General features: G+C 45.9%; 1 protein-coding gene across 1 annotated transcript in view; it reads right to left on the reverse strand.

Moving 5' to 3' along the window:
- Window positions 1-1,404: 1,404 nt before the first annotated feature.
- The window catches only part of foxo3b (forkhead box O3b), a 30,468-nt gene continuing 8,139 nt past the window's right edge, over window positions 1,405-23,733 (reverse strand). The window contains exons 3-4 of the mRNA XM_088286694.1: window positions 3,949-5,393; window positions 1,405-2,895 (exon numbers count right to left, since the gene is read on the reverse strand). Of these exons, the coding sequence (XP_088142820.1) occupies window positions 3,963-5,393 (1,431 nt within the window). The 3' untranslated portion in view covers window positions 1,405-2,895; window positions 3,949-3,962. The remainder of the gene's footprint in view (window positions 2,896-3,948; window positions 5,394-23,733) is intronic.

The following is a 23,733-nucleotide window of genomic DNA, read 5'->3' on the forward strand; positions in this document are numbered from 1 at the left end:
TTTCTTTTATTTGTTTATTTTACAAAAAATACAAATGAGGTGATTACGATTTTTAGTGGTCTAGTCAGTTGATTTTTCTTTTTCTTTTAAATGTGCATTGCCGTTGCGCGTGGAAGGACGTTGAACGAAGCAGACAAAACGTCAACGCTCCGTCTACCCAACCAAACGCGTCTCTTATATTTTGTACAGTCAGTGTATTCAAATTCAAATGCGTTGCAGTTTAATTTGTTCCAACCCCCCAAAAAACGGGACACTGAACACGGCGAGCGTCCGATACACAATGACGAGCGCCGTAAAGTCGGAAGATGGTTCAAGTGCTGCTCATTTAGCAAAATACAAACACTGTTGTCAGAACGCGAATATCTTTGTATTAGAATCGCTGTCAAGGGACGGCACCGTCGCATTGAGTCGAGTGGTTACAGCTTGCTCGTGCACAAAATCCTTAAAAACTGTGCACTCTCACTCCTCTGCCTTGGTGATATATATATATAATTTTTTTTTTAATATATAAATGTATATATACACATCTGTACATTATTTTACACGGCGGGGTCAAAGCCTTCATGTCACTTTCCCCTCACCCCAGGGCCTCCCGATCAGATGCTACAACAATGGTTACACAATCTGCTTCAAGGATACATTTGCTGGCAACAGTGTTCCCTTCTACCTGGCACGTCAGAACGTTTCTTCAACTCTACCTTGGCGAGGTAACAAGGGTCAAGTACGACGAGGGAATATACGACGAGGACGTACGGTGGGTGAGTAAAATGCTTTTCACACACACAGAGCTCAAAATGCAGAAATACGTCAAATGTGTACAGGGGAGGAGAAGGGCGGGGGTGACGCAAGCGAACACGCAAATATGCGGAATAGCTTGCAGGAGCACCACACGTGTGCACGTACCCCCCCAAAAAAGTTAGAGGGCCATGCTGAAAAATTTACAAGAATTAATGTGGATTATGTCCAAAAAGTCGCAATCGTGCAAGGAAAAAAAAAAGTCAGATTGTAGAGAAAATTTGTCATCTTAAAAGAGAAAAAGTTGTGTTCCCGCAATAAAATAGTGCTGTCGTATGGTGGCGAATAAAAAGTTCAAATCTTATGAGAACTCAGTAATTTTGGAGGGAAAAATGTGTAACCTCAAAAGAGAAATAAAGTGATTTTATGAGGAGAAGAAAAAGTAAAAAAAAATTAAAAAATGTTCAGAAATTTGGCCTGTTTTGACAATTATGTACTATTTTTTTCACCAATGCTTTCTCAAAGAAACATTTTATGAGAAAATGGTCGGAAAAAGTTTTTCGGAATAAATAGACCTTAGACGTTAAAGTCTTGAAGACTACTCTAAACTCAAGAAAAAAAAATCTTATATTTCCTCAAGAATAAAGCTGTTTTTTTTGGGGGGGGAGCAAAATCATTTGACCGATTATGAGATAAAATGTCAGAATTTTTGAGGTGCGAATCTCAAAATTCCCATGCAAACGAGCCACCGTGCTTCTCAGCAACAAATACGAGCGTTTGTGCAACTAACAATAAACCTAATATACCTTTAGCTCTTCTCGTGACTTCATTCTCTCTCACTAAATTCCAACTTGATTATAATGACGTCCTTTCAGTTTGGCCAAAATCTACTTCAAGGTCGAGGCCCAAAAATATTCACAGGTTACAAGTTCACAAAGCATCACTGTTACATTTAATCAAGGACATGTTTATTTGAATGAAAATCTCTTTAGAATACGCCCCCACCCTCCCTGCTTCTCACCCCCTGAGTGTTTCTTTACAAAAAAATCCCAAGATGATGACGACAGCGCTCCACACACATCCCTTGTCTGTCTTTGATCTGTGTGTGTGTTTAGCCATAATGTGCATTCGAGTGCTGTGATTTTGGCTGCCAGCATATCCTACTGCTTGATTCAAGTAATTTGGCAACGTACAGAAGAGACAGCTTATTGTTTTACTGGAGGACAGAAATGGCTTCTGCAGGAATGAGCACCGCCACCCTCGTCATGCACAGGGGTCAGCCTCTCCACGCCGCACATGGCCGCGGCTCTCGAGTCGTTTTGCAGGTCGAGGGTCAAAACTGCACACAATTCTGAACTAAACGAAATAAATCGCACGAGGTGCTTCGAGGACAAGATTCAACACTGTTTTACATAGCACCTGTAATGCTGTGGAAATGTTCACATCCATAGAACACATAGATTCACTTTTTTTTTCTTTTCTCTCGCTACATTATATGCTGTGATAAACAAATTTTAAAGCTCAAACTGTACAAATACCCACAAGTGAGATTTTCTTCCTATGCGTTTTTTTTTTTGTCTCTGCTTTAAAAAAAAAAAAAAAAAAAAAAAGGTAAAAGATTCAACATGTAATCATGGAAACTTTTCCCTTCAAGCCATTTGTCGGAAGTGCGTGGCGATAGTGGTGAAGTGCACACACGAGGCGCTCTGTTTCACGTAACGGAAAATCCCAATAACAAACACTGAACATTTAAAAAAATGAATCACGGAAGGGGAGAGCAAAGGTAAACACGACATCCCAGCGAAAAAAAACGCACTGGATCAGATTTACACATCTCCTCCGCGGTCATTTCTTGACTAGGTAGAAGCACGCCGTGCATTCATTTGTTATTCGTCTTTGTCGTCCCGCCTGATGAGCGAGCCTTACACAAGCAAACTTGCATAATTCAAGAGTTTTTGTGACTTTTTCGCTTGTTGTCGTTTCACAGGAGGCTCTTCCCAGGAAGTTGGATCACTTAAAAGTCCGGCAGATCTTTTCCCTCCCCGAGACGAGAAGTGTTCGTCGTGTAAACACAAGGTTGGTGTTCTATGTTGTGCTGATGGCTGGTGTTGGCAAAAAAGGGGCGGAGTCAGATTTGCTCTCATGAGGCGCAGTTCAGACCTGCCGAGGGGAGAAGAAAAAAAAGATGATTATGATTTTTTTGTGCTCTATTAGAGCTTAGCAGGATAAAATTCGGATAACTGACTAATTTATTCAATAAATATTTAATTAGTAAATGAACTTGATTTTTGGTCCCTTAACACGATAAAAGGCTGAACATTTGACTCTTTACATTACCTAGTCTTTTAATATTGGTGAACTTTACAAAAGAGAATAAATTGGCAAAAATCAGGCAGTTTTTTGGCAAGTGAGGGATTTTGCTTGAATGTTCAATCTTTGTGTTAAAAATAAAATACAAAAAAAATAATGAGCCCGTTTTAAAATATCTTAGATTAGCCGATGAAGTCAGCCGGCCTATTTATGGGTCAGGCTCTACTTTCTTTAACACTCGAAGACACCACAAGAAGGTACGAAAGCTCTGAAAGACGAGTTGAATTGATCCATGTTGACTGGGGGAAAAGCTTTTTATGTCTGGAAGGAGCTCAGTTGAGCTTGGCTTATTCATGAAAGTGACGGAGAAATTTCACCGCGTGTGTATGATAAGCCATTTATTTCTACGGGTAATGTAAGATTACTACTTCTTTTTTTTTGGGGACTAAAAGTCACACTTTTTATTTTTGTCGTTTGGTTGGTCTTGCAACTTATACTCGGGTTTGATTTGGATATCAAAATGCGAGCTTGGACTGGCACCCAAAATCACCATTCCTTAATTGTGTTGACGCAAAAGAAAGTGGTGGTAATGCAGCCAACCGCCAAAAGAGAGTAGAAGAAGAAGAAGACATTTGCGCATTTTGCATTCGCCACGGGAAGGATTTACCATTTCCAACCCAACAGGACTTCATTTTGATGCCGGATTCACGTTAAGGTAAGTGGGAGAGTTTGGTCCGTATCACGTTTACAGTACCGTAAACCGAGTGTTGTGACATCAATGAGTTCTTTATGCAAATTTTTGCCGTCAACGGCAACATGATGTGAACCGAAATGACAGACAGAGGTTCGTCAAAAATCCAATTGTGTCATAAAGGAGGTCTCAAGACACCGGATCGGACTTACCTTTTGCATCGTCTTCAGCCGGGTACCCAGCTCTGAGAAGCCTGCTTGGCGCTTGCGAAGTTGCTGACTCCGTTCATGTTGATCAGAGAGTCAAAGTTAAAGTCCAGCCCGTCGGCGTCCATCAGCTCGTTCCTGATGATCGAGTCCATGTCGCACTCCAGGCTGCCGTTAAACATGTCCAGGTCCAGATCGGTGGGGAAGCGATCCTGGCACACTCCCCCGCTGTTGCTCACCGCCCCGTTCAGGAAGATGGAGGTGTCGATCTGCATGGAGGAGGACCCGTTTCCTCCCAGAGGTGAAAGCAGGAGCTGCTGCTTGGCGTTGGTCAAAGCGTTCACCTCGTTGGCTAAATTCAGACCCCTGTTGACGGACCTCACCGAGCTCTGATTGTGGTTGTTGCTTTGGAGCGACTCGCCCTGGCTGCCCTGAACTCCTCCGGCTGTTCCGAACGTCATGATGGGATCGTTGCGGAGCATGAGGCCGCGGCGGGAGTTCTGGGACACGATGGCGGCGGCGCTGGCTTGCGACATGAGCGGGTCCGACTGGGTCATCATGACGTCGCTGTGGCTGTCGGAGTTGAGCAGGTCCTGTAGCGTCACGCTACCGAAACGCGAAGTGCTGATGCTGGAGAAGGACGTCTGTTTGTTCTCCTGGATGGTTTGCATGGGGGACGGACGCAGGGACGAGCCCGGAGGGTGGGAGCCGAAGATGGAGTTGCTGTAGTTTGCTCCATTATTGGGAGACGAGTTGGACGAAGGTGAGGCGTTGGGGGAAGGTGAGGCCAGCCCGTTGGCTTTGGGGACAAAAGCGAACCCTGAGGTCCCGTTGGAAGGGACTTGTCCCGAAGCAGTTGTCACCAAGTTGATGTTGTCCAGCTCGTCCATCAGCTCGTCCGTGAGCCCGTCGTTCAGGTTCATCGTACCGGCCAGGTCGGCCAGACGGGGCAGCTCGGCGGGTGCGGCCTTCCCGTTGGCCGCGCTGCCGGGAGACAAAGCGCGGCCCGGACTGGAGTAGAGCATGGGCGAGAGAGGGGGCTCGTCATCGGGGACCTCGTCCAGCTCCGGGTTGGCCAGGATGGGCGAAAGACGGCCGCTCAGAGTGCTGGCGTTGGAGTTTGTGCGAGAGCGGAAGTCCGTCCAGGCATCCAGCTCCTCGCTGCTGCGTGATGTGGGGCTCCCCGGCCACTTGGACAGCCCCGTGGGACTCTCGCCGTTGGCGTCGCCTGCCGCCGCCGCAGCTTGCAGAGCGGCCTTCTTCTTGGCGGCGCGGCCGCGCGCTGACTTGGTGTACTTGTTGCTGTTGTCCATGGAGACGGCGCGGCGGCGAGGCGCTTTGCCGCCCTTTCCCCCGTCCGGATTGATCATCCACCAGGAACTCTTGCCCGTGCCTTCGTTCTGGACACGGATGAAGCGGCTGTGCAGTGAGAGGTTGTGCCGGATGGAGTTCTGCAACACAAAACGGGATCTGGTCATGACTTCATCAACGACTCTCACGAACTTTTATCGTTTGTGTTCCGTGATGGGAGTAAAGACGAGACGTTTTCACGGCCAGTCTAAGAATTTACCACTTTTCCCCTCAGATGGTGTTTGATTGTTTTGTTGCATATTAAACGTCAGTCAAACGTATAGAGAAATATATGGAGAAATAAACCCGGGTGCAACAAGTTCGGAGATGCAAGATATTCGTTACGCTGAACGGCACGCTTATTTTGACCAACAGCAAAGCATTGTTTATATTAATCGGACACGGATGAACACAAGAGCCGCCGTTTGAGCTGACGTCTGCGTCGTACGTGCCGCGGTCTTTGTGTTGAGAAAGACAAGCGGGACCGTGATCGATGATCAAGCTTCTGCTGAATTCTCAACAAACGGCCTCTTTGTTGCGTAAGAGGAAAATTCACAAACAGATCATGTGTGCGCGCGTGTGCCACCGCCTAGCGATAAAGTCCCGACTTCTTTTCCCACGGACCACCCAGCAGTTTATTGGCATCGTCACTTCACATCTTCAGTCGACCAAATGAAGCCATCTTAAGAAAGATATATTTTCTACTTTTGAGTCACACACATCTTGTGAGGAAAAATTCCATCTTGTCGAATGACTCTGATCGGAAAATGTCGTCAAATCACACCCGCACGCCTCCTTTTCTTGCTCGTGTGCGCTGAAATTGAGGCAGGGGACGTGCCAAGTGCATTCCTTGACAACTTCACCCTGTGGAATGTGCAACATGGCTTCGTTCTTGTCTTCCTGTGCCACAAGCTACTCAAACACTTTGGGAAATTCATTATCATTTTTTTCCCTCCTTTTCCGTCCCCCGCCTTTCTCCGTCCCTCGCAATTGCAGAACTCTTACGGGACCTGAGGGGCTGTCGGCGATGTTAATTCCTCCCATTTAAAGCAAACCTTCCAAATCAGGGTCGCATGTTTTTCCTGCGCCGATGTATAGTTTAACGCCATCACGCTTGTGACCGCGTTCTCGGGTTCAAACGGGCAAAAAGTCCAAATGGCAACTGGGTTTTCCACAAAGTTTTCCAGTCTTTCCTGGGTTTGGTTTGGATTGGCAGCACGCTCAAAAAACGAACAAGAGTGGGTTTAAATTATCCTCTTTTTTTAATGTAGGGTGTGGGCAGTCTTAACATTTTTTTTTTTTTTGCTCTCTGTGGGTTTGTGTGTTTGAACATTGCGTGCATACACGCATATTTGTGCGTTTAAGGTAGTCAAGCGGAAAGTATTGTGTTTGTGTTTCCAAGTTTTTGCTGGAGTAATGTGCTCTTTGTCTGACACAAATCCTTAAGAATTGCAGTTGATGATGAATGCTGCATGTTTATGAGTGTTGTGTGTGTGTGTGTTTGAGTATTGTCAATGCAATGAGGTAAGATGAGATACCAGGGAGACCAGTGTTTATCCTCTGGCAGTATCTCTTGAGGCATGACATAACGCTGTGTGATTATCCAACATTTTCACACACACACACACACACACAGCATATCCTTCTTAGAAAGTTGCATCGAGAGAGGCAGCAGCTAGAGCAATATGACTAAAAATACGCGTAGACCTGTAGAGCTCATCTGTGTTATTTCCCAAAAGCCATTCATAAAATGCAAAATGGCACAATGCTCTAAGTGTCATTGAGCTCCTCTTTAATTTTTTTTTTTTTAATACCTTCGGTGAACACAATGCGTACCTTTGACCTAATGAGCATGCGCTGCGGCGTGTGTTGACATTGGTGTCAGATTAGTCACGCAGGTTTACATAATGCATGAGAGTGTGCTTTGCTTCAGGTGTTCCAAGTGTCCTGTCTGATCCAACAAAATCACAAATGAGCAAACTAGGCGGTCCATTGGGTTGCCATGACAATGTGAAATATGTTAGTCATTTTCCAGCAGTTACACAGGCCAAATTGTTGCGTTTGGTGTCTTTAAAACCAGGAGTGGCCAAAAGTTTAAAAGTCCCGGATTGACCTCAAACAGACAATCGTGGAGCCCAAATAAGAAAAGAAAGTAGATTGCCTGGTCGCACTTGAACCGCTTGAGTCATGACAAACTGAAACCAGAAAAGAAAGTCCCCACCCCCCCCACCCCCCGCCGTCTGCATACGGCTAAAGTGAGCTATGTGCTGTTGCTGGCTGATGAAACCCACTGCAACACCTTCCCGGGACCCCTCCCGACGGCTCCTCAATCCAATTCCCCTCCGCCAATCGCCTCCGCCGCAGGTCGCACGGCTACATCCAATTAGGAGCGAGTGTGGGAAGCCACCTCAGCCAATGGGAGAGTTCCGCCTCGCGCTCGTTATCGCGCGTTTACGACATCCAGCGTGGCGGGAGCTGATGTCATGCCGCTGCTAAAAAGCACACCGCATGGAAAGCGACAAAATGAGAGTTCTCACCTCGCCGTCAGTCAAACGTGAGAGTGATTGAAAATGCGGGACAATTATTGGCATGACAGCTTTTGGTTGTTCCCACATGGTGCTGATGGATAAAAAGGCTTCTGTGGTGCTCGGCTTTGACGGGGCAGCTGCTACGCAGGCGCGCGCACACGCACAACTCACTTACGGTCGCACAAATACCCTCTATCAGGCTCATTCAACTCAACCTGACAAGAATTAAGTAATTGTTATCTTCAAAAAAAAGTCAGTCACAAAAAAAAAATTAAAACAAAATCATAAATACAAAAGTAAAACAAAGTCTGATAATATGACAAATATTCATCAATTAGAATCATTTCAATGTTACATTTTTTTTCACTTTTTTTTTTTCAAACATTTCAAAAGCCATCTGAGGAAATAATTGTCTCCTAATGAAAAAAAAAAAAATCTTCCCCGGGCCTGTTGCAAAAGGTCCTCAAATGTAACACGGGTGGGCTCCAATGCGCACATATGTGACACGTATGCTACGCTTCACAAATAAACACACCGCTTCGCCTCAGTTGACACTGCAGAGAGAGCGTAGTTATTTATACTGTGGTCACACTGACACACACACACACATGCACCGTGTCCTGGTTCCAGCTGCCCTGAGCACTGGACTGCAGACAGAACATTCCATTCTTGACAATCATAAGTGTGTCTCAGCCGGCGTGTTTGTGTGTGTGTGTGTGTGTTCACCTTGTGTTGATGTATACACTAAAGAGGGATCTAAAGGTTGGCAGATGGAATCCGGCTATACCTCATTCCCTTTAGATTAACGCCGCACACTCCCTAATCTCCTCCAGAGACGACACACTCTCAAATCCAACCCCGATTCGCTGCCAAAACAACTAGTAGACACTTTAGTTCATATTTACGTTCAGTGGTGGGTAAATACTACATCATTTCGACCGGACTTTACAAAGTTTGTTCTTGAAATATAATTGTAAAATGACTTCATACAGTTTAAAAAAAAACCTTACAAGAATAACCATTATGAGGAAAAAAAAGTTGGCACTTTACAAAAAAAACAATCGTTTTGCAAAAAAAGAAATCTTAAAATTACACGATTAAGTTACGAATTTGGAGAGATTCGGCGAGTTGTGTACAAGGATGTCTTCATGTTACAAGTAGAAAATTGTAATATTACAAAGAAAAACCGTCATTTTGCACGACACAAAAAAAAAAAAGCTTGGAAATATTTGGGGGGGAAATGAATCTTAATTCTCACACGAGTATGACCCCAATGTTGCAAAATCGCAATTATTATAGCATGATATTTCGGTTTTGTAAAATTTGCACCTCCTCTTGAAGCAGTGTACATGAAATTGCGCAACATCGCCAATTTATTGTCGCTCTTCGAATTCTGTTTGATTGACGACGCGTCTGCAAAGGCGTCCGCCTCCTCCTCCATGTGCTCATTGTGTAAGAGCACATGCTCCGAGAAGTGCGTGTGTTTACGCTTCGGCTTCCTCCAGTGAGTGCGCTCGAGGTGGGGGAGTTGCCCGACCCAGCCCACCTCCGGCAGCCAATCAGAGCCGTCCTGGTTCGTCACGCGTCTTTAGGTCAGTGTGCTTTTGATGGGCGAATGTAACTTGGTGTGAAATCATTCACGCACACGCACGCGCACGCGCACGCTGACATGTGGAAAAGTCATGCGGAAAATCCATAATGATAGAATGTATTGAATCGTTCCAGCGATACGCCGGACTGCCGCTAGCAGGTGTTTGTGTGTGTGTGTGTGTGTGTACATTGGGCCAGTTTATTCCACTTGATTATCAAGTGTGTTTACTCTGCTTTGGGAGGACACGGGACATCCCTACGAGACGTTTCAGAACACTGTGTCCTCAGGCATTCAGAGGCTTGTTCACTTGCCAAGAACACACACAAGCGAGCACACCCACCCCCCGCCCCCACACACACACACGCACACCCCCCCACACACACACCAACTGATACCAGAAACTCCCCAACAAAGACACTTCCAGAAAGAGCGAGCTGGGACAAGCCGAATGGGAAGCACGAGGAGCAGTTGCTCTGGCACGTTATGACCGGCGGGAATGAAATAAGATGTAAATACGAGTGAGGCGTCATGTAACGTAGACGGAGCTTTGGTGCCAAATGATACTCATAGGGTGTGTGTGGTGCGATATTTATACTAAATGGTGTAGACCGATTGAGTGCATTTTTTGGGGGGGTTGTGAAAGGTATTATTTTTGGGAGGGGTATTTTACACATTTTTACTTCGACTTAGACTATTATAAGACTACATGACGAAAGTTAGTCTATTATGAGAAACGAAATCTGAAAGTTACCCATAAAAATGACATGAACAAATTTTCCCTTAAAATAAATCAATAATCTCCCAAAAAATCTTTCTACTGTTAGTATTGTTGACAAAATATTGTTGTGAAAATTGATAGCAGACGAGTAAAAAATATTTGGCATTATTAAACAATGCCAAATTTTTTGTCCATTTGAGGTCACCTGGTGAGTGACGTGTGTGTCGGCGAAATCGAGTATAGTTAGCTGTTGCTAGCTCGAGTGCCTGCGGTGGCAATTGGGGTGCGGTGCTGTCAAATCGTGGGGAATGTGGGAGAGAATGAGAGAAAGAAAAGAGTACACGAAATACACTGTAAATTAAAAAAAGGATTTTGTAACAGTGTAACATTTGTGGTCACGCCGCGTCATGCTATTAACCTATCTGGCGCAGCTTTCGCAAACACCGGCCAAACTAGGCTTTACCGTTCCGATGCAAACGTAACGGCACAGCTTTGCGTAAACAGATTATTTTTTTTTTTTTAGATGGGAAAGAGGACACCCTCGGCAGGGTGTCTACATGATTAATGCCATCTCTCGTGGCACGGTTGTGTGGAAGGACCGAGTGGCGGTGGGCTAATGATTTATAGCTAGCCGGAATGTTGCTATTCCTGTGGGGAGTCTGCGATGAGGAATATGTGTGCTAAATGAGATTGCCATCCACACCTCCTTACAAAGGCTACGGGGTGGCGAAGAGGGAGGATTTCATTACAGATGATGTCAACATTGAGAGAACGGCAAAGCGCTGTCGCCGCTGGGGTGTCGGTGTGGAAATATCCAGGTTGAAGGGACATTTTATGACCGGAGCATGGCGTTCCAGTGCCCTCGGTCAGATAAGAAAATCGCTCCCATGCACTCTTGAGCCCATTTGTTATCTTAGTCAAGCAGAAGTGACTGGAAGCTGAGAGCCTCGCCCTAGTGAATCATCAATTTGCTGTAAAAACGTAACGAATGTGAGAAAACAAATCGGCTATTGGTTGATATCTTCGTCTTGCTAAATCAGTTAGCATACCGTTCAACACTTTCCGTCAAAATGCTCTATTGTTTGGATTTTGACCATCTGTTGGTGCCAAGAGCAGTTCAACAACTTCTGAACTGGTGACAGTTGGCTGCTTTATGCTAGTAAAGTTGTCAACACTAAATATTTATTGTGAGAAACGGGATTGTGAGACGCTAACGCATGTTTGACCGAGAATGTGTTCTTGTCGACATTTCCACAACACGACAAGATTTGACCAAAAGTAGATCAACTGTTACAAGACTTTCTGTGTTGAACAATTTATGGATTCATTTTGAGATGCTATCTCTTTAGCGGAATCTTCTGTTATCATCCACAACTTTGTCACGACAGAGCACTTTGACAGAGAAATTATTGTCGACAGAACCTCACACTAGGGGATATTTCAACGAGAGAGATGGCACATTGTTCCGAGTTAGCATGCTATGCTAGCCACAAAATCACATGCTACATTTTTTTTTGTATACATGGGAAATTATTATTTTCACGGTGTCGTAAAGCTAAATGTCACCATCAAGTTTTCTGGGACATCCCCTGGTTGCTGTTGTGAAAGGAGGCACCTGTAGCAACAGTGAAGCTATCATGGGATGATTTTTTTTTCTCTCCTTTTTTATAAGAACTAATCCGTCACAGAGGAAGCAAAAGCCAGGCCTGGGTTGTTTTAACACACGCAGCCTGAAGAGGGGTTGACTGAGGTTTATGACCGTAACACTTAACACCATGCGGCACTGGGGGGGGGGGGGTAGGGGGGGGTACGCGTGTGTAGCCTTTGCTTGTTCAGAGAACTATTAGGTTACCTAAGGACAGCGGTTCATAGAAACACAGTCTCAGGATTTAAGAAAAAAAAAAAAAGAAGTATCACTCTGAGTCACCGAGAGTCATTAGATCATTTTTCATAAAGGTTATTTCTGGAGTGGGTTGAACTAATCAATCTTTATCTCGCAATCCGTGCGTGTCTGGCGACGTTTCTGATGGCGTGTTTCCACAACACGGCCCTCTTGCAGGCTTTGTGTCCAACACAATTTCTCTCCATCGGCATCTTCTCAAGATCTTGCGCTCTGTTACTGACCGTCACAGCTTGACACCCCATTTCGCTGGTAAACAAAATAAAGGGCTGCAAATCTCGCTCGATTGGTCGGAATTTGGGACGTGCTGTTTCCTGTTTGCGTGCGTGTATTTGTGTGTGCATGTGTGATCGGTGCCGCAGAAAGGTTTTGCATCTGGTCCGAATTAGCGCCAAAGCACTGCTGGCATTTAGGGCTTGTTCTAATGATGCTAAAAACAGATACAGTACACACACACAGGACAACAACTCGTACCATATGTTCCACCATGATTGGCATTTCCAAGCCTTTCAAACCTGCGTAATTCTCGTCCAGAACGTTCATTGTTATGTGGAAGCAGGTGGTGCGCTAACCTGATGACCTTCTCCCCAGCAAAGCACTCCAGCTCCTCTTGGGGACCCCCAAAGGCATTCCGAAGCCAGATGGGCTCCGCAATCCGTCCCCACAATTTCTTGTGGTGGAGCACGCTCAAGGCGGGGGCGGGGGTTGACACTCCTGTCCGGCTCAGCCTCTATCTTCCTCGCTTGTCGACAAAGACGGCCAAGAAATATAGGCGAGGTCAACGCGCATACGTGATTATTTTCATGCAGCCATCCATGTGTCCCGTCTGACGGAACCAAACGTCATTTGACGGGATGATGACGCGTTGACAAACTTTTAAGGGAAAGCCTGCTTGTCAACTTGTGAACTGAGACGCCACCTCCGATTCTAGCACGAGGTATAGCTTTTAATAAGCTTTCAAAAGCCTCAAGAGACCGACCGAGGGCCAGTCAATAACCGGCTTCATATGACATGGAGCGTTTTCTTTCAATGCATCGTGTATTTGACCTACTGTAGCTTTCACACCGAGTCCAGATTGTTTCAACTTGCCTGACCCACTCACCCCCAGCGCATTTCAAACTGCAGGAACAAGCGAGTGGGTGTGTGTGTGCTGATGTCAGCACTTCCAGGCCTGCCATCTCGCTTCCTCTTACACCCCAGCTGAGCTGCAGAGTGCAAGACAAGTCCCCCCCCCAACAACATACTGTACACACTCGTACAGTAGATCAGTGTCTCAAGTGTGTATATTTAAGCACATTGCATACACACGCACTGTTTAAACACACGCACACACCAAAAAGGCCCGAGTCAGTCTTTTCCTCCCTCCTCCCCGCTGCCTTACTTTCTGCTAGCTCCGCCCACTTGCCTTTCTGAGGAGGCACATGACTTCCTGCTTGGAGAAATGAAGGAAGGCTTCTTCTCCCGCAATGTTTTTTCCTCTTTCGAGCTTCGCATAAAACATACTGAGCCACATTGACGAATAAAACTGATGCTAAAACTACTAAACACGTCACTAAAACAAAGCATTTTTGAAACTATCTTTGTGCACACGCAGAGCCGTGAGGAGGTTCAAAATTTGTTTGCAAAATACGTCCCAAATTGAAGCATGAAAATATCACCGAATGTCACGATTGTTATTGAGCGTTCAAATGGTGACACAGCTCTCGCATTGCGTGGCTCTGCTTACTCATTGTGAAGCAAAGCTTTGTTTTCTCTAATAGCCTATAATTAAATCACTCCCTTTTAAATCCAGTTAAGCCGGTTCGCTGGCCTGTGTGGGTGCACGAGTGTCCAGTATGAATAGTGTACGTCGCGTGTGTGCATGACGCCATCGCGCTTCGGCAAAAAAATTATTTTGGATTTCAGGCGCCAGATCGGGTTGATAGTAAGACGATGTGAATGGTTGTGACCTCGGATAGGCTCCATCGTAGACATGAGACCAAACGGGATAAACGGTTTGCTACCAATTTTTTATTTATTTATTTTTTCGAACGATGCCGGTAAAACGATACTCGCAACCGAAATCCGGAATCACTCTGTCAGTTTGCTTTACTCTCGACCTTAATAATTGATTCATAAACTTACTCTGGGCTGGGTTATGCAGCTCAGCATGACCCTGGCTCAAAATACAAGTTCAGAAAACCATCTAAACACTATAAAAGGAGATGATATATTTTCCAAGTCTAAACTGGTTAAATATGCACAAGGCGCCTCCTTTGGACCTCGCAGCTTGAAGTGAACTTGAGCGGCACGGCAACTGAAATGGAATTTCATTAAAAGCCCGAGCCCACTGTATATTGTTATCAGGTATTTATTTTAGACTCGAGGGCGGTGTGAACTGAAGTAGCCCCTTTGCTTCGGGGCAGGGTTGTGGGCCCCCGGCGTCCTCTCTCTGGTGCTTTTGGCTTTGTGCAGTTTTTCATACATGACCACAAGCGCACAAACAAATTCTGCCTATTGTCTTCACTTGCAGCCATTTCCTTACACGCATCCAGCGGCATGTAAACAGACCGTCAGGTGGTCTCACATCAGCTCGCTGCACTTGGAATTTATCAAGCTACAGCTTGTGAGTCGAGGTTTTTTTTTTTTTTTTGTGACACCGTGGCTGTCATCCGGCCAGATAAAATGGCGAGCGCGTGGAAGTGCGCGCCAGCATCGTGGGCTATTCTAGGCGCTTTAGAGGAGCACACTGAGAAGTGGATGGAGGATTGTGAGAGTGGAAGGTTGCAGCTGCGCCAGCCCGACGGCTTTAATCTCCTGCACTGACCCTCAACTGTGTGCGTTAACCATCCCTCCCCCCTACACCCCCCCCATTCCATTGCGAGTTCTTGGTTCACGGTCTCACTATTTTGATTTGGTTTTGTACAGTACCGTCTGGATACTCGCGGTTTGGCATGATTTGTAAATTTGGGGATATTTGAAAAAAATATTTTGTATATTTTATAGTTTGCTTACCGCAAATTGATGGAGGTACAAAGCCCATGTTATCAATCATCAATGCCTTTGGATTAGACTTTGAATTCATTATCCAATGGCAAACTTAAGCCACCTCATTTTGACCAGTGTGCATCAATCAAGACTTTAATATTGCATCGACATCATAAAACATGTTTTATTAGTCCATCGCCAAGATTCACTTCAACATATTAAAAATTCAGTCGCTACTGAACATATTTCAACAGTATCAAATATCTTCTGCTGCTTTATTGCCACTGCAGCGGCAGATACAATATATCACCGGAGGGATATTTTGTCCCACTGCTACTTTAAACTTGCACTTTTCACTCTCTCTTTATTTGTCTCTCTCGCTCCCCCCCCCTCCCTCTTTTTTGGCTTCATTCGACTCAGCTAACCGCACAAAAGTTGCACGGTGGCATCAGTTGGCACCAGGCCAGAACTTTCTGCTCTCTGGCTCTTCGTTTTGTTGTTTTCGTGCCCATCCCATGGGCCGTGAGCACCAATCGCTCATTCTTTTTTGTTTTTTCACCCACTTTTCTTCCCCCAGAGGCGCTTGGCGTACACGAACACACTCATACACAGCAAGGTGACTGTGGAGCTTGAAGGGTTCGGTGCCTCTGAAAGGAGAAATTTCTGGTAATCCTTTTGGCGCTAGTGTGCCGAGTCCTTGTCGAGCGCAGGGGGCGGTGAGTGTAAAGAAAGCACTTTTAAGCGGGGTGGGCCTCTTGCTGATAGAGGATGCACCGGCACCTCAACTTACTCTTACATTAACTCATGCAGCTGAAAGTGCTGCTGTTTTGGTTAGCAACAAAGTACTAAAAACACTACTACCGGCTGAGTCCAAAAGAATGAATCTTTGACGTCTGTAGTCGTCAATGGCAGTCAACGAGTTAAATGCGAAGAAAACTATCATTTTCTCACTTTAATTCATCAAAGCAACTCTTTGTGTGCCTTTAGGTTCTGCTGTTTTTGTTACCCAAATGTTGCTACAGAACCCTGCAGTTTTGCGTGTAATGCAGTGCGCAACTCTTCTAGAGCTAGTCAACCACAGCTACTATGCGCTGACACGTGCAGTCAGCAGTCAGTGGCCTCCGAGCGGCTGCTGAAAATAACAGAAATAATGCAGGGGGGGTGGGGGGGGAAGGGGAAGTGGCGGCTTTACGTTAGGTAGGCCGACGTGTCGCTCCGCTGTCTGGTCACGCGACGAATGAGTTGCTGTGTTGCAAGTTCACAACGGCCTCTGTCTGGACGTTGCTGTGTGTGTATGCGTGTGTGAGTATGCATATAAGTAGAGAAACTTTAAGAGTACTCATTCAACTCTTTCAGTCAGTAGAAATCTGTGGAGGTTTGAAAAAAATGTACCAGCCTATTTCAACAGAGTAGAAAGTACATTTGAATTTTAGTTAAAAAAAAAAAGAAAATCTGAAAAATATCCAAGTAAAGTACAGTAACGAAGTATTCCTATTTTTCCCGCGGTCGTGTACGTGTAATTGTGTTTGTGTGTGTTGGAGTGTGCGTGGGCGCGTGCATCGTTTGTTGTTGTCTCTTCATTTTTTTTTCCCAGAATGCCCTGCAGTAGAAAGTCTGCTGTCCGTCTGGTGCTCTGTTCCTCACTAAGTGGGTCAGTGGCTGGCTCAGTTGGTGGGTCGAGTTGGGCTAAAGTCACTCGGTGTGTGTGTGTGTCTAGGGAAGAATCGCCATCATAAAGAGTTCAAAGCCGGGGGCAAAGGAAGAGCAAAAAGAAAGAAACAAGCCAGACGAGCCTCTGTGTACTTAGTGGGCGGGGCTCATCATATCTCGGAATACAAAAAAAAAAAAAGGCGTAAAAGGCGAGCAGGCCGGGGAGGGTTGCTGAGAACCAAAACTGCTGGGGGCGTCCTTTTAATGTGAAGGATGCACACAGACACGACTGCAGATGGTCCGCCAAAGTAAAGTGTATTTACTTGCTCTGTCTGACAATTGTCTGGGTTGGTCTACTACGGGCGACGCCTGGGGACCACCATTTGCAGACTGGGGCTGTTTCAGGATTCGTGTGTGTGTGTGTGTTGGGGGCGGGGGGGCAAAAGGCAGTGGAAGAATTTAGGTTAGTGTGAATTATTCAGCGACGAGCAGCCTTCGCTTCGATGAAAAGCCGCAAGAGGACACGCGGCTGTGCTGTGACAGTGTTTCGGCGTAGCACAATGTGCGTGTGTGTGCGCGCAAAATCACAATCGGGCAGATTAGATAAACCACCGCGGCTGCTGCTGTCATTTATGCCGCGTGAACTCCTCTCTAATCACTCTCACAACTAATACGTGTTTGATGTGCGAGACGCTGGCCTTGAAAATTCGCTAGTATGCCGACATCGGGATGATTCCGGCCTCATTTTAAGATATCGGGTTTCTATGAAGGCCTCCGATACCAGCCACCAAAATTTCAAAGAAGTAAAATCAAAACTGACTTTGAGTCAGTCGAAAGAGATACTAAACATCCCTCATAGAAATATCGGAAATTGCACTTTGAGACCACGTTAGCCTCGAACCAGTTCGAGGTTCATCTTGGGGTAGGAAAAGCTCAACTGCGATCCAATTGAGTCGACATGCTGTCGAAATTTTTTTTTTCTGTTTGACGTTTCCTTGTACTGTACATACTGTACTATTGCACTCCGGAGTGCAACAGGCCTCCCCCCCATGTCAAATCCTCCCCCACCCCGCGCCCCCTCGTCAACTTCCCTTCCTCTTTTAACCTCCCCGCTCCCCCCCCCCCGTCTCTCCGTTTTCACCGCTCGTCTCTCTGGGGTTTCAAACTTGGAAGGCGGCCAATTAACACAAGAGCGCTGAGATGCTGGAGGAGGGGAGGAGAAGGGAAGGCAAAGGGGGTGGGGGCATCGCTACACACTGACCTACATACACTTCCACCCAGATGATTGAATCCCGCACTGAGGCCCGCGGCCAATCGCGAGCCGAGTCGCAGCGCCGAGCAGCCAATGGCGGCGACGGCTGGTTGCGGGGCCGCGGCGCTGTCTCCGTACAGTTTTGGGTAATTATACGGCGGGCCGGCGAGAAGAAGAAGAAGAGACTTGCTGAGGGGAGTCGCAGCGAATGAGAATGAGACGGCGACGGAGCAGCCAAGCGAGGCTCAGACGGACAAATATAGACGCTTGTTCCTCCGGCCTCCTCATCTTATGGTGTAACAAGTGTTGACAGATGAACCCTCATCCTCGAGACGGGATCGGTGGCCCATATTTGACATTGCTCTTTTCTTAGGCTCGGGCCAAGCGGGCTTTACTAACTGCATAAGTACATCATGCAGTGGCCTGTTTATTTACTCAAGTGCAGACTGATCTGGTATCACTTTGTTGAAGGACTGTATCAACATTTTTATTGTAATATTTATAGATTATCGATTATTGGGGCTGATATTTGTCATTTTGCTGATTATCGCTATTGGCCTTTTTTTTTTTTATTAACTCTCATGGTCGATAAATTAAAAGCTGGTGTATTTTGGCTCACTGCAGCACACTTTTCTCTCTCTGTGCTGGTGGCCCTGCCTGCAGAAGCAGATTGGCCCGCTATCGTCCTTTGACTCACCTTGCTGCTGTCATAAATTTGGCAGCATGGAATTGTCCAGAATTAGGAATTTGGGTGGATCAGATCATAGATGGATACAATTGTGTATCCCACACAAGTATTGTACTGTATCTGAGAAGGATTTTTGACAAAGAGGCGGCAGTACTCCCTAAAAAAGACACATGCATGCACACACGGCTTTGGCACCAGGCGACATGGAAAGTTCAATCTGCAGCCAACTCGTTTTTGGCACTCGGCGTAAGCCCTTACATAACAACTAAATGCACACTCGCGTCTAAAACAAATGCGATGACACATAAATTGCATTTCATCCCACTCGGCCTTTCATTTACTCCGCTCCGTATCGCTTTTGCTGCGGTGGCAAAAGAGAATTAAAAAGGAGAGGAAGTGCAAAACAAGAAAAATGCCCAGAAAAGCAGCATGGCAGGAGAGAGGGGGGGTGGGGGCGTGGCAGCAACAGGCAGCATGAGGCACACTAACCCATATTTACAGACATGGCGGCTTATGCAGAGCCCGCAACTGTGCGGCAGCTCGGGAAATGTTGGATTACGGGGCGGGGGAGGCTGAATACTAAAAGTGCTAGGCATGTGAGAGGAAAAGAAACAAAAACATTCAATGTTAAACAGCACTCATTAACTCAAGTGGGCTGAATTCATTCATTTTTATTATTTTTTTTTAGATCGAGCTTCTTTCATTTTAGGCAAAGCCCTTCCTTTCTCGACCGCAATTAGAAACGGCAATTCATATCTTTGTTACACCTCGGCGAGAGATTTTTGCAATGCACTTTATTTTGGAGTCAGCCAGCCCTCCCTCAAGTGTCTCCAGTTGCACCAAAATGCTGCTGCTCGCCTTCTAACTGGATCTCGGAAAGAGGGAGCACATTTCCCCCAATTCTCTTGCCGGGCCTTGACCTTTCCATTAAATGTTAGGCAATAATAATATTGTGTGTTAAAACTCGTTTACTGCCATTGACGGCTAAAGACGTCAAAGATTCATTATTTTTACTCGACTGGTAGTGAATGAGTATATGCCAGGATTAGGCGAATCGAGTTCACACACGCTCATGCTTACACAAATGCAAATGCACTGTACATTAATCAGACTAAAAGCCTTTCAAACCGCAGCTCAGTGATGTCATTGCAAAGCGATAACTGAGGACAAGCGCGTCCTCAGGGGATCCGGCGGTCCATAAAGGTCTGGCTCACACATCTGTGTCTCTCACACACACACACACACACGCACAAGCGCGCGCTTTTGAGTGAGCAGCTTAGGCTATGAGAGGTGATGGCGCTCCATGAATAATGAACACACAGCGACTAAAGTGCTCGCATGAAAATGGATTCCTGCACAATATTGACCCGTCCAACTCGCTTGCAAAAATAAATAAATAAATGAGAGGAGGGTCGCATCAATCAGCGTGCGGTGCATCACCACGCGAGATAACATGCTCATGCAAATCGGAAGAGGTCGCGCCCGCGCTTCTGCAGGTGTTGATATATGTTCGTTTCGACGGCAAACCCTCATCTGTGTTTTGATTCCTGGACAATTTGTAGAGCTAAGATTTTTTTGGGGGGGTTTCTACTGTCATTGTTTCCGATCTATTGAAGTTTTGGTCACAAAATTTTACAGAAATCCTTAGTTTAGGCGTTTCACTTATATTACGAGAGTAAAGTTTGAAGAATTTAAGTCAGTCTAAAGCAAAATTAAATGCACATCTTTACATTAAAAAGGCAGTTTCTTTTTTTATCCAAGCCAAAAAAACTGTCAAAATATTTCAAAGATTTTTCAATTTCACATTAATTAAGTCACACGTTCGAAGTGATACATTTCCCAGAATAAAATGAAAAAAAAGAGTAGAGGTTGAAAGGACCTTTAAAAATCCAGACACATTACCTTCTGTGACCGTGAACTACAGTCGTCCATAAATCAATCTGTGTGAGTCAGAATGCTGAAAATTAAAAAAAAAACAAAAACCAAAAACAATATCAATGTGTTACATGTTTCTTCGAATATTGTGTGGTCAGCATCAGTCAGTTTTTCTGTGCAACCACTTTCTTCTCGGTCCTTCTTATCTACTCTGCTTCAAGTTATTATTTCTTCCAAGAATTCCTTCGTCCCCCCCCCAACCAAGTCAACAAAAGAGCGTGTCAGAACTCAACAGTTTGCAACATTCTCGCTGCTATCAACTGTAACTTTAATAAGAAAACTTTTCAGATGACCTTTGCACACAACTTAAATCACAAGTTTCCGAGGAGGTTTTGCGGTTTTTAGAACGAGCTGCGTCTGCTAAAATGCACTTTTCATGCTGAGACGCAACGAAGCGGAAGGCGTACCGTAACTCCCTTTAATTAGTCTGCTAAATCTAAAGTAACAACGTGGCAGGGTGGGAATGTGTGCATACTTGACCCGATGGCCACATCACATGAACACTGTACTACCCCCCCCCCAAGGTACAGTCGACCCCCGTTTATCACGTGGATACATTCCACACCCACCTGCAATCAGTGAAACCTCGCACAATAGAGACCATTTAAAAAAAAAAAAAAAACTTTTTTGATAGTTTTGCCTCCTATTCACACAACTCAACTGATTACGTGACCAGTAGAAAAAGTGGATTGTGGGAGACGATGAGAAGTTGGGAGGGGGGGACGTTTAAAGTCAGAAAATGTATAACAACAGCTGAAGCCAAGGGCTTTCCCCTGCATTAGCCCCCCCCCCCCCCCCCGCCTCCATGACACACACACACACACACACAAATTGGCCTACGTATTCATCGGCGGCACAAAGCCTCCACTGTAGAAGGGCCCCTTCACACACAAAAGCCTTGAGCCACCGACATAAGAGATGTGTGTTGGAGACTATTCCTCTATGTGTGCACGCTGGCTGACTGCCCCCCCCAGCCCCCCACCCACATGTGATGCATTTATGTGCGTATTCCCCATTCTGCCCTAGTCTTACATTACCCACCCCCCCCTAAAAACAAACAAACGCATTTTGAGACGCTTTGGCTCTCGTTGGGTCCATTTCTTCGACTAAAGGTTCCGCTCCCTCATCGGCGCACCGAGTGATTGATGGGCAGATGGCGAGACGGGTCGCCGTGGGAACGCAGGGATGAGCTGAACGCAGAGAGGAATCACACTTGCATGCACCTACAATGCCCTCAAACACACACACGTCCGCGCACGTACGTGCACGCTCTTAATATAGCCTCCATTCTGTGTGTGGAATCGAGCTGTGCGTAGGGCTGAATGTGCCCGGAGGCTTTGGAGGGATTTCATGCTCTCATAAGCAACACATAGTAACACACCACCGGCCATTCTCCCTGTGCCCCGGCTCGCCACACTAGGCCAGAAAAGACTAGATGAGGGGGAAGGACAGAAAGATGAGAAATGCGGATGGACGAATGCAGAGTGCTTTCCAACGACACACAACGCTTCTTCGTGAGCGCTCACAGAACGCACGTCCAGCAATCGGACCACGTGGATCCGATCGTTATGCTTAAGAGTCATTCGTGCACACGCCACCTTAAAATACCTTGCGTTTTTTTTTTTCTTTGCTTGGCACACTTCAGTACTTTGATTACCTGTCAGACGATCGTCTTTTCTGTTATTCATGAGTTTGGATCAGATTTCACCAAATATTTAAGTAGGTGTCTATCATTTCTCCCACGGGTCTTAAGTTTGTCCCGCAAACGGTACTCAAACACATCCATCCGGTTTGAGGAGGTGACCCGTAACCTCGCTTACGGTCCACAACGTCACCTCCATGTTTTAAGCCTTGGCAGCAAATGCAACACCGTCTTGTTGAATTCTGACGGAGAAGCTTTGCGGGCGACTGATCTTCTCCGCCGTTTCAAGTCCAAGCGTGACCTTTCCCCTTTCGTCAGGTAAAACGTGCCTCCGGGAATCCGATTTCACCCATGCCGCACTCTCAAAGAGTCGGGCTGGCTTGCGAGAAGATCGAGTCGGCGCCACGGCGCTGACGTCGTTTAGCAATCAAACAAAGTGGTCGGATCGCCAGCGAAAGGTCACGGGACGTCACTTATTGCGCTGTCAGCAAACACGCAAGGACATACTTATTAGATTGACCCATATCGACCGCCTTGTAGACTGCATCTCCTCTTCCTTATCAACCACGTCAACCTCTCCTCCACACACACACACACACTCCTCCATAAAAGCCAGGTGTGCAAACAAAGGTCCGCCTGGGCGCCATAAACCATAACCGTTAAAATGAGAGGGGAAATGAAACGGAGGCTCATCTCCGGCATCTCCAAATGGGTTACAATATATTTTCTTTGGATGACGAGTGGCGTAAATATTGCGACATTATCTGTCAAGATTCATTCCATACACGGAGACCCCCCGTAACCAATAGATACCGTTGCCGTCTGATGCCCATCATTGTTTTGTGCATAACTCGATTGAATATATTTAAAGGTATGATGAGAGTGAAGTCGCTTCGGGTGAAAAACCGCAAGAGACGTCGTTTAAAAATACTTGTAGCATGTTTTATAGTAGGATTATTATTTAACGAAATTGCACCACGGTGTGTGTATTTTTTTTTTTAAAAGACACGACATTTTGGAGCGACCCTGTTGTTTTTCGCTGCGCTTTAGACGTGCATTTGAATTAGATTTGCTCAGCAACTCGGATCATCTGATCATTTTTGGTGATCCAACTCGGCCATGGACTAATTCAACTGGACGAAACCGGTACATTCCCAAAGGAAGTTGCAGGGAAAAAAATGTGACGCAAAATCTTGCTGGGAAACGGATGAAACGGTTTGGGTTGTGTTTTGTTTTTTGCAGCAGCAGCCGAAGTCGTCGCCTTTGAACAAAGACTTAGTTCATGCCAAAGTGTGTTGCCTCGCCACATTCTGTATGTGGTCACACTTGTCAAGTCTGGAGCCGTCGCTAACTTCATAAGGAGTGGGATGCGTGCTCGTCGGAGGTTCTTGCGTGTGCGGGACGAGCGACGAGCTCCGCACTCTAATTATCCTACACCCAAAAGATCATTCCCCTGTCCTAATGACGCATGGAGGATGCGGAACATTTGAGGCCGGCGTGTATACAACAAGAGCTGTTGTGCTTCAGAATGTGCACGTATTGTGCCGACATGTTGACCTATGACATTTTT

Source organism: Idiotropiscis lumnitzeri, chromosome 21, assembly GCF_059441095.1.
Source record: "Idiotropiscis lumnitzeri isolate Australia: NSW breed Sydney's pygmy pipehorse chromosome 21, RoL_Ilum_1.0, whole genome shotgun sequence".
Classification (NCBI taxonomy): Eukaryota; Metazoa; Chordata; class Actinopteri; order Syngnathiformes; family Syngnathidae; genus Idiotropiscis; species Idiotropiscis lumnitzeri.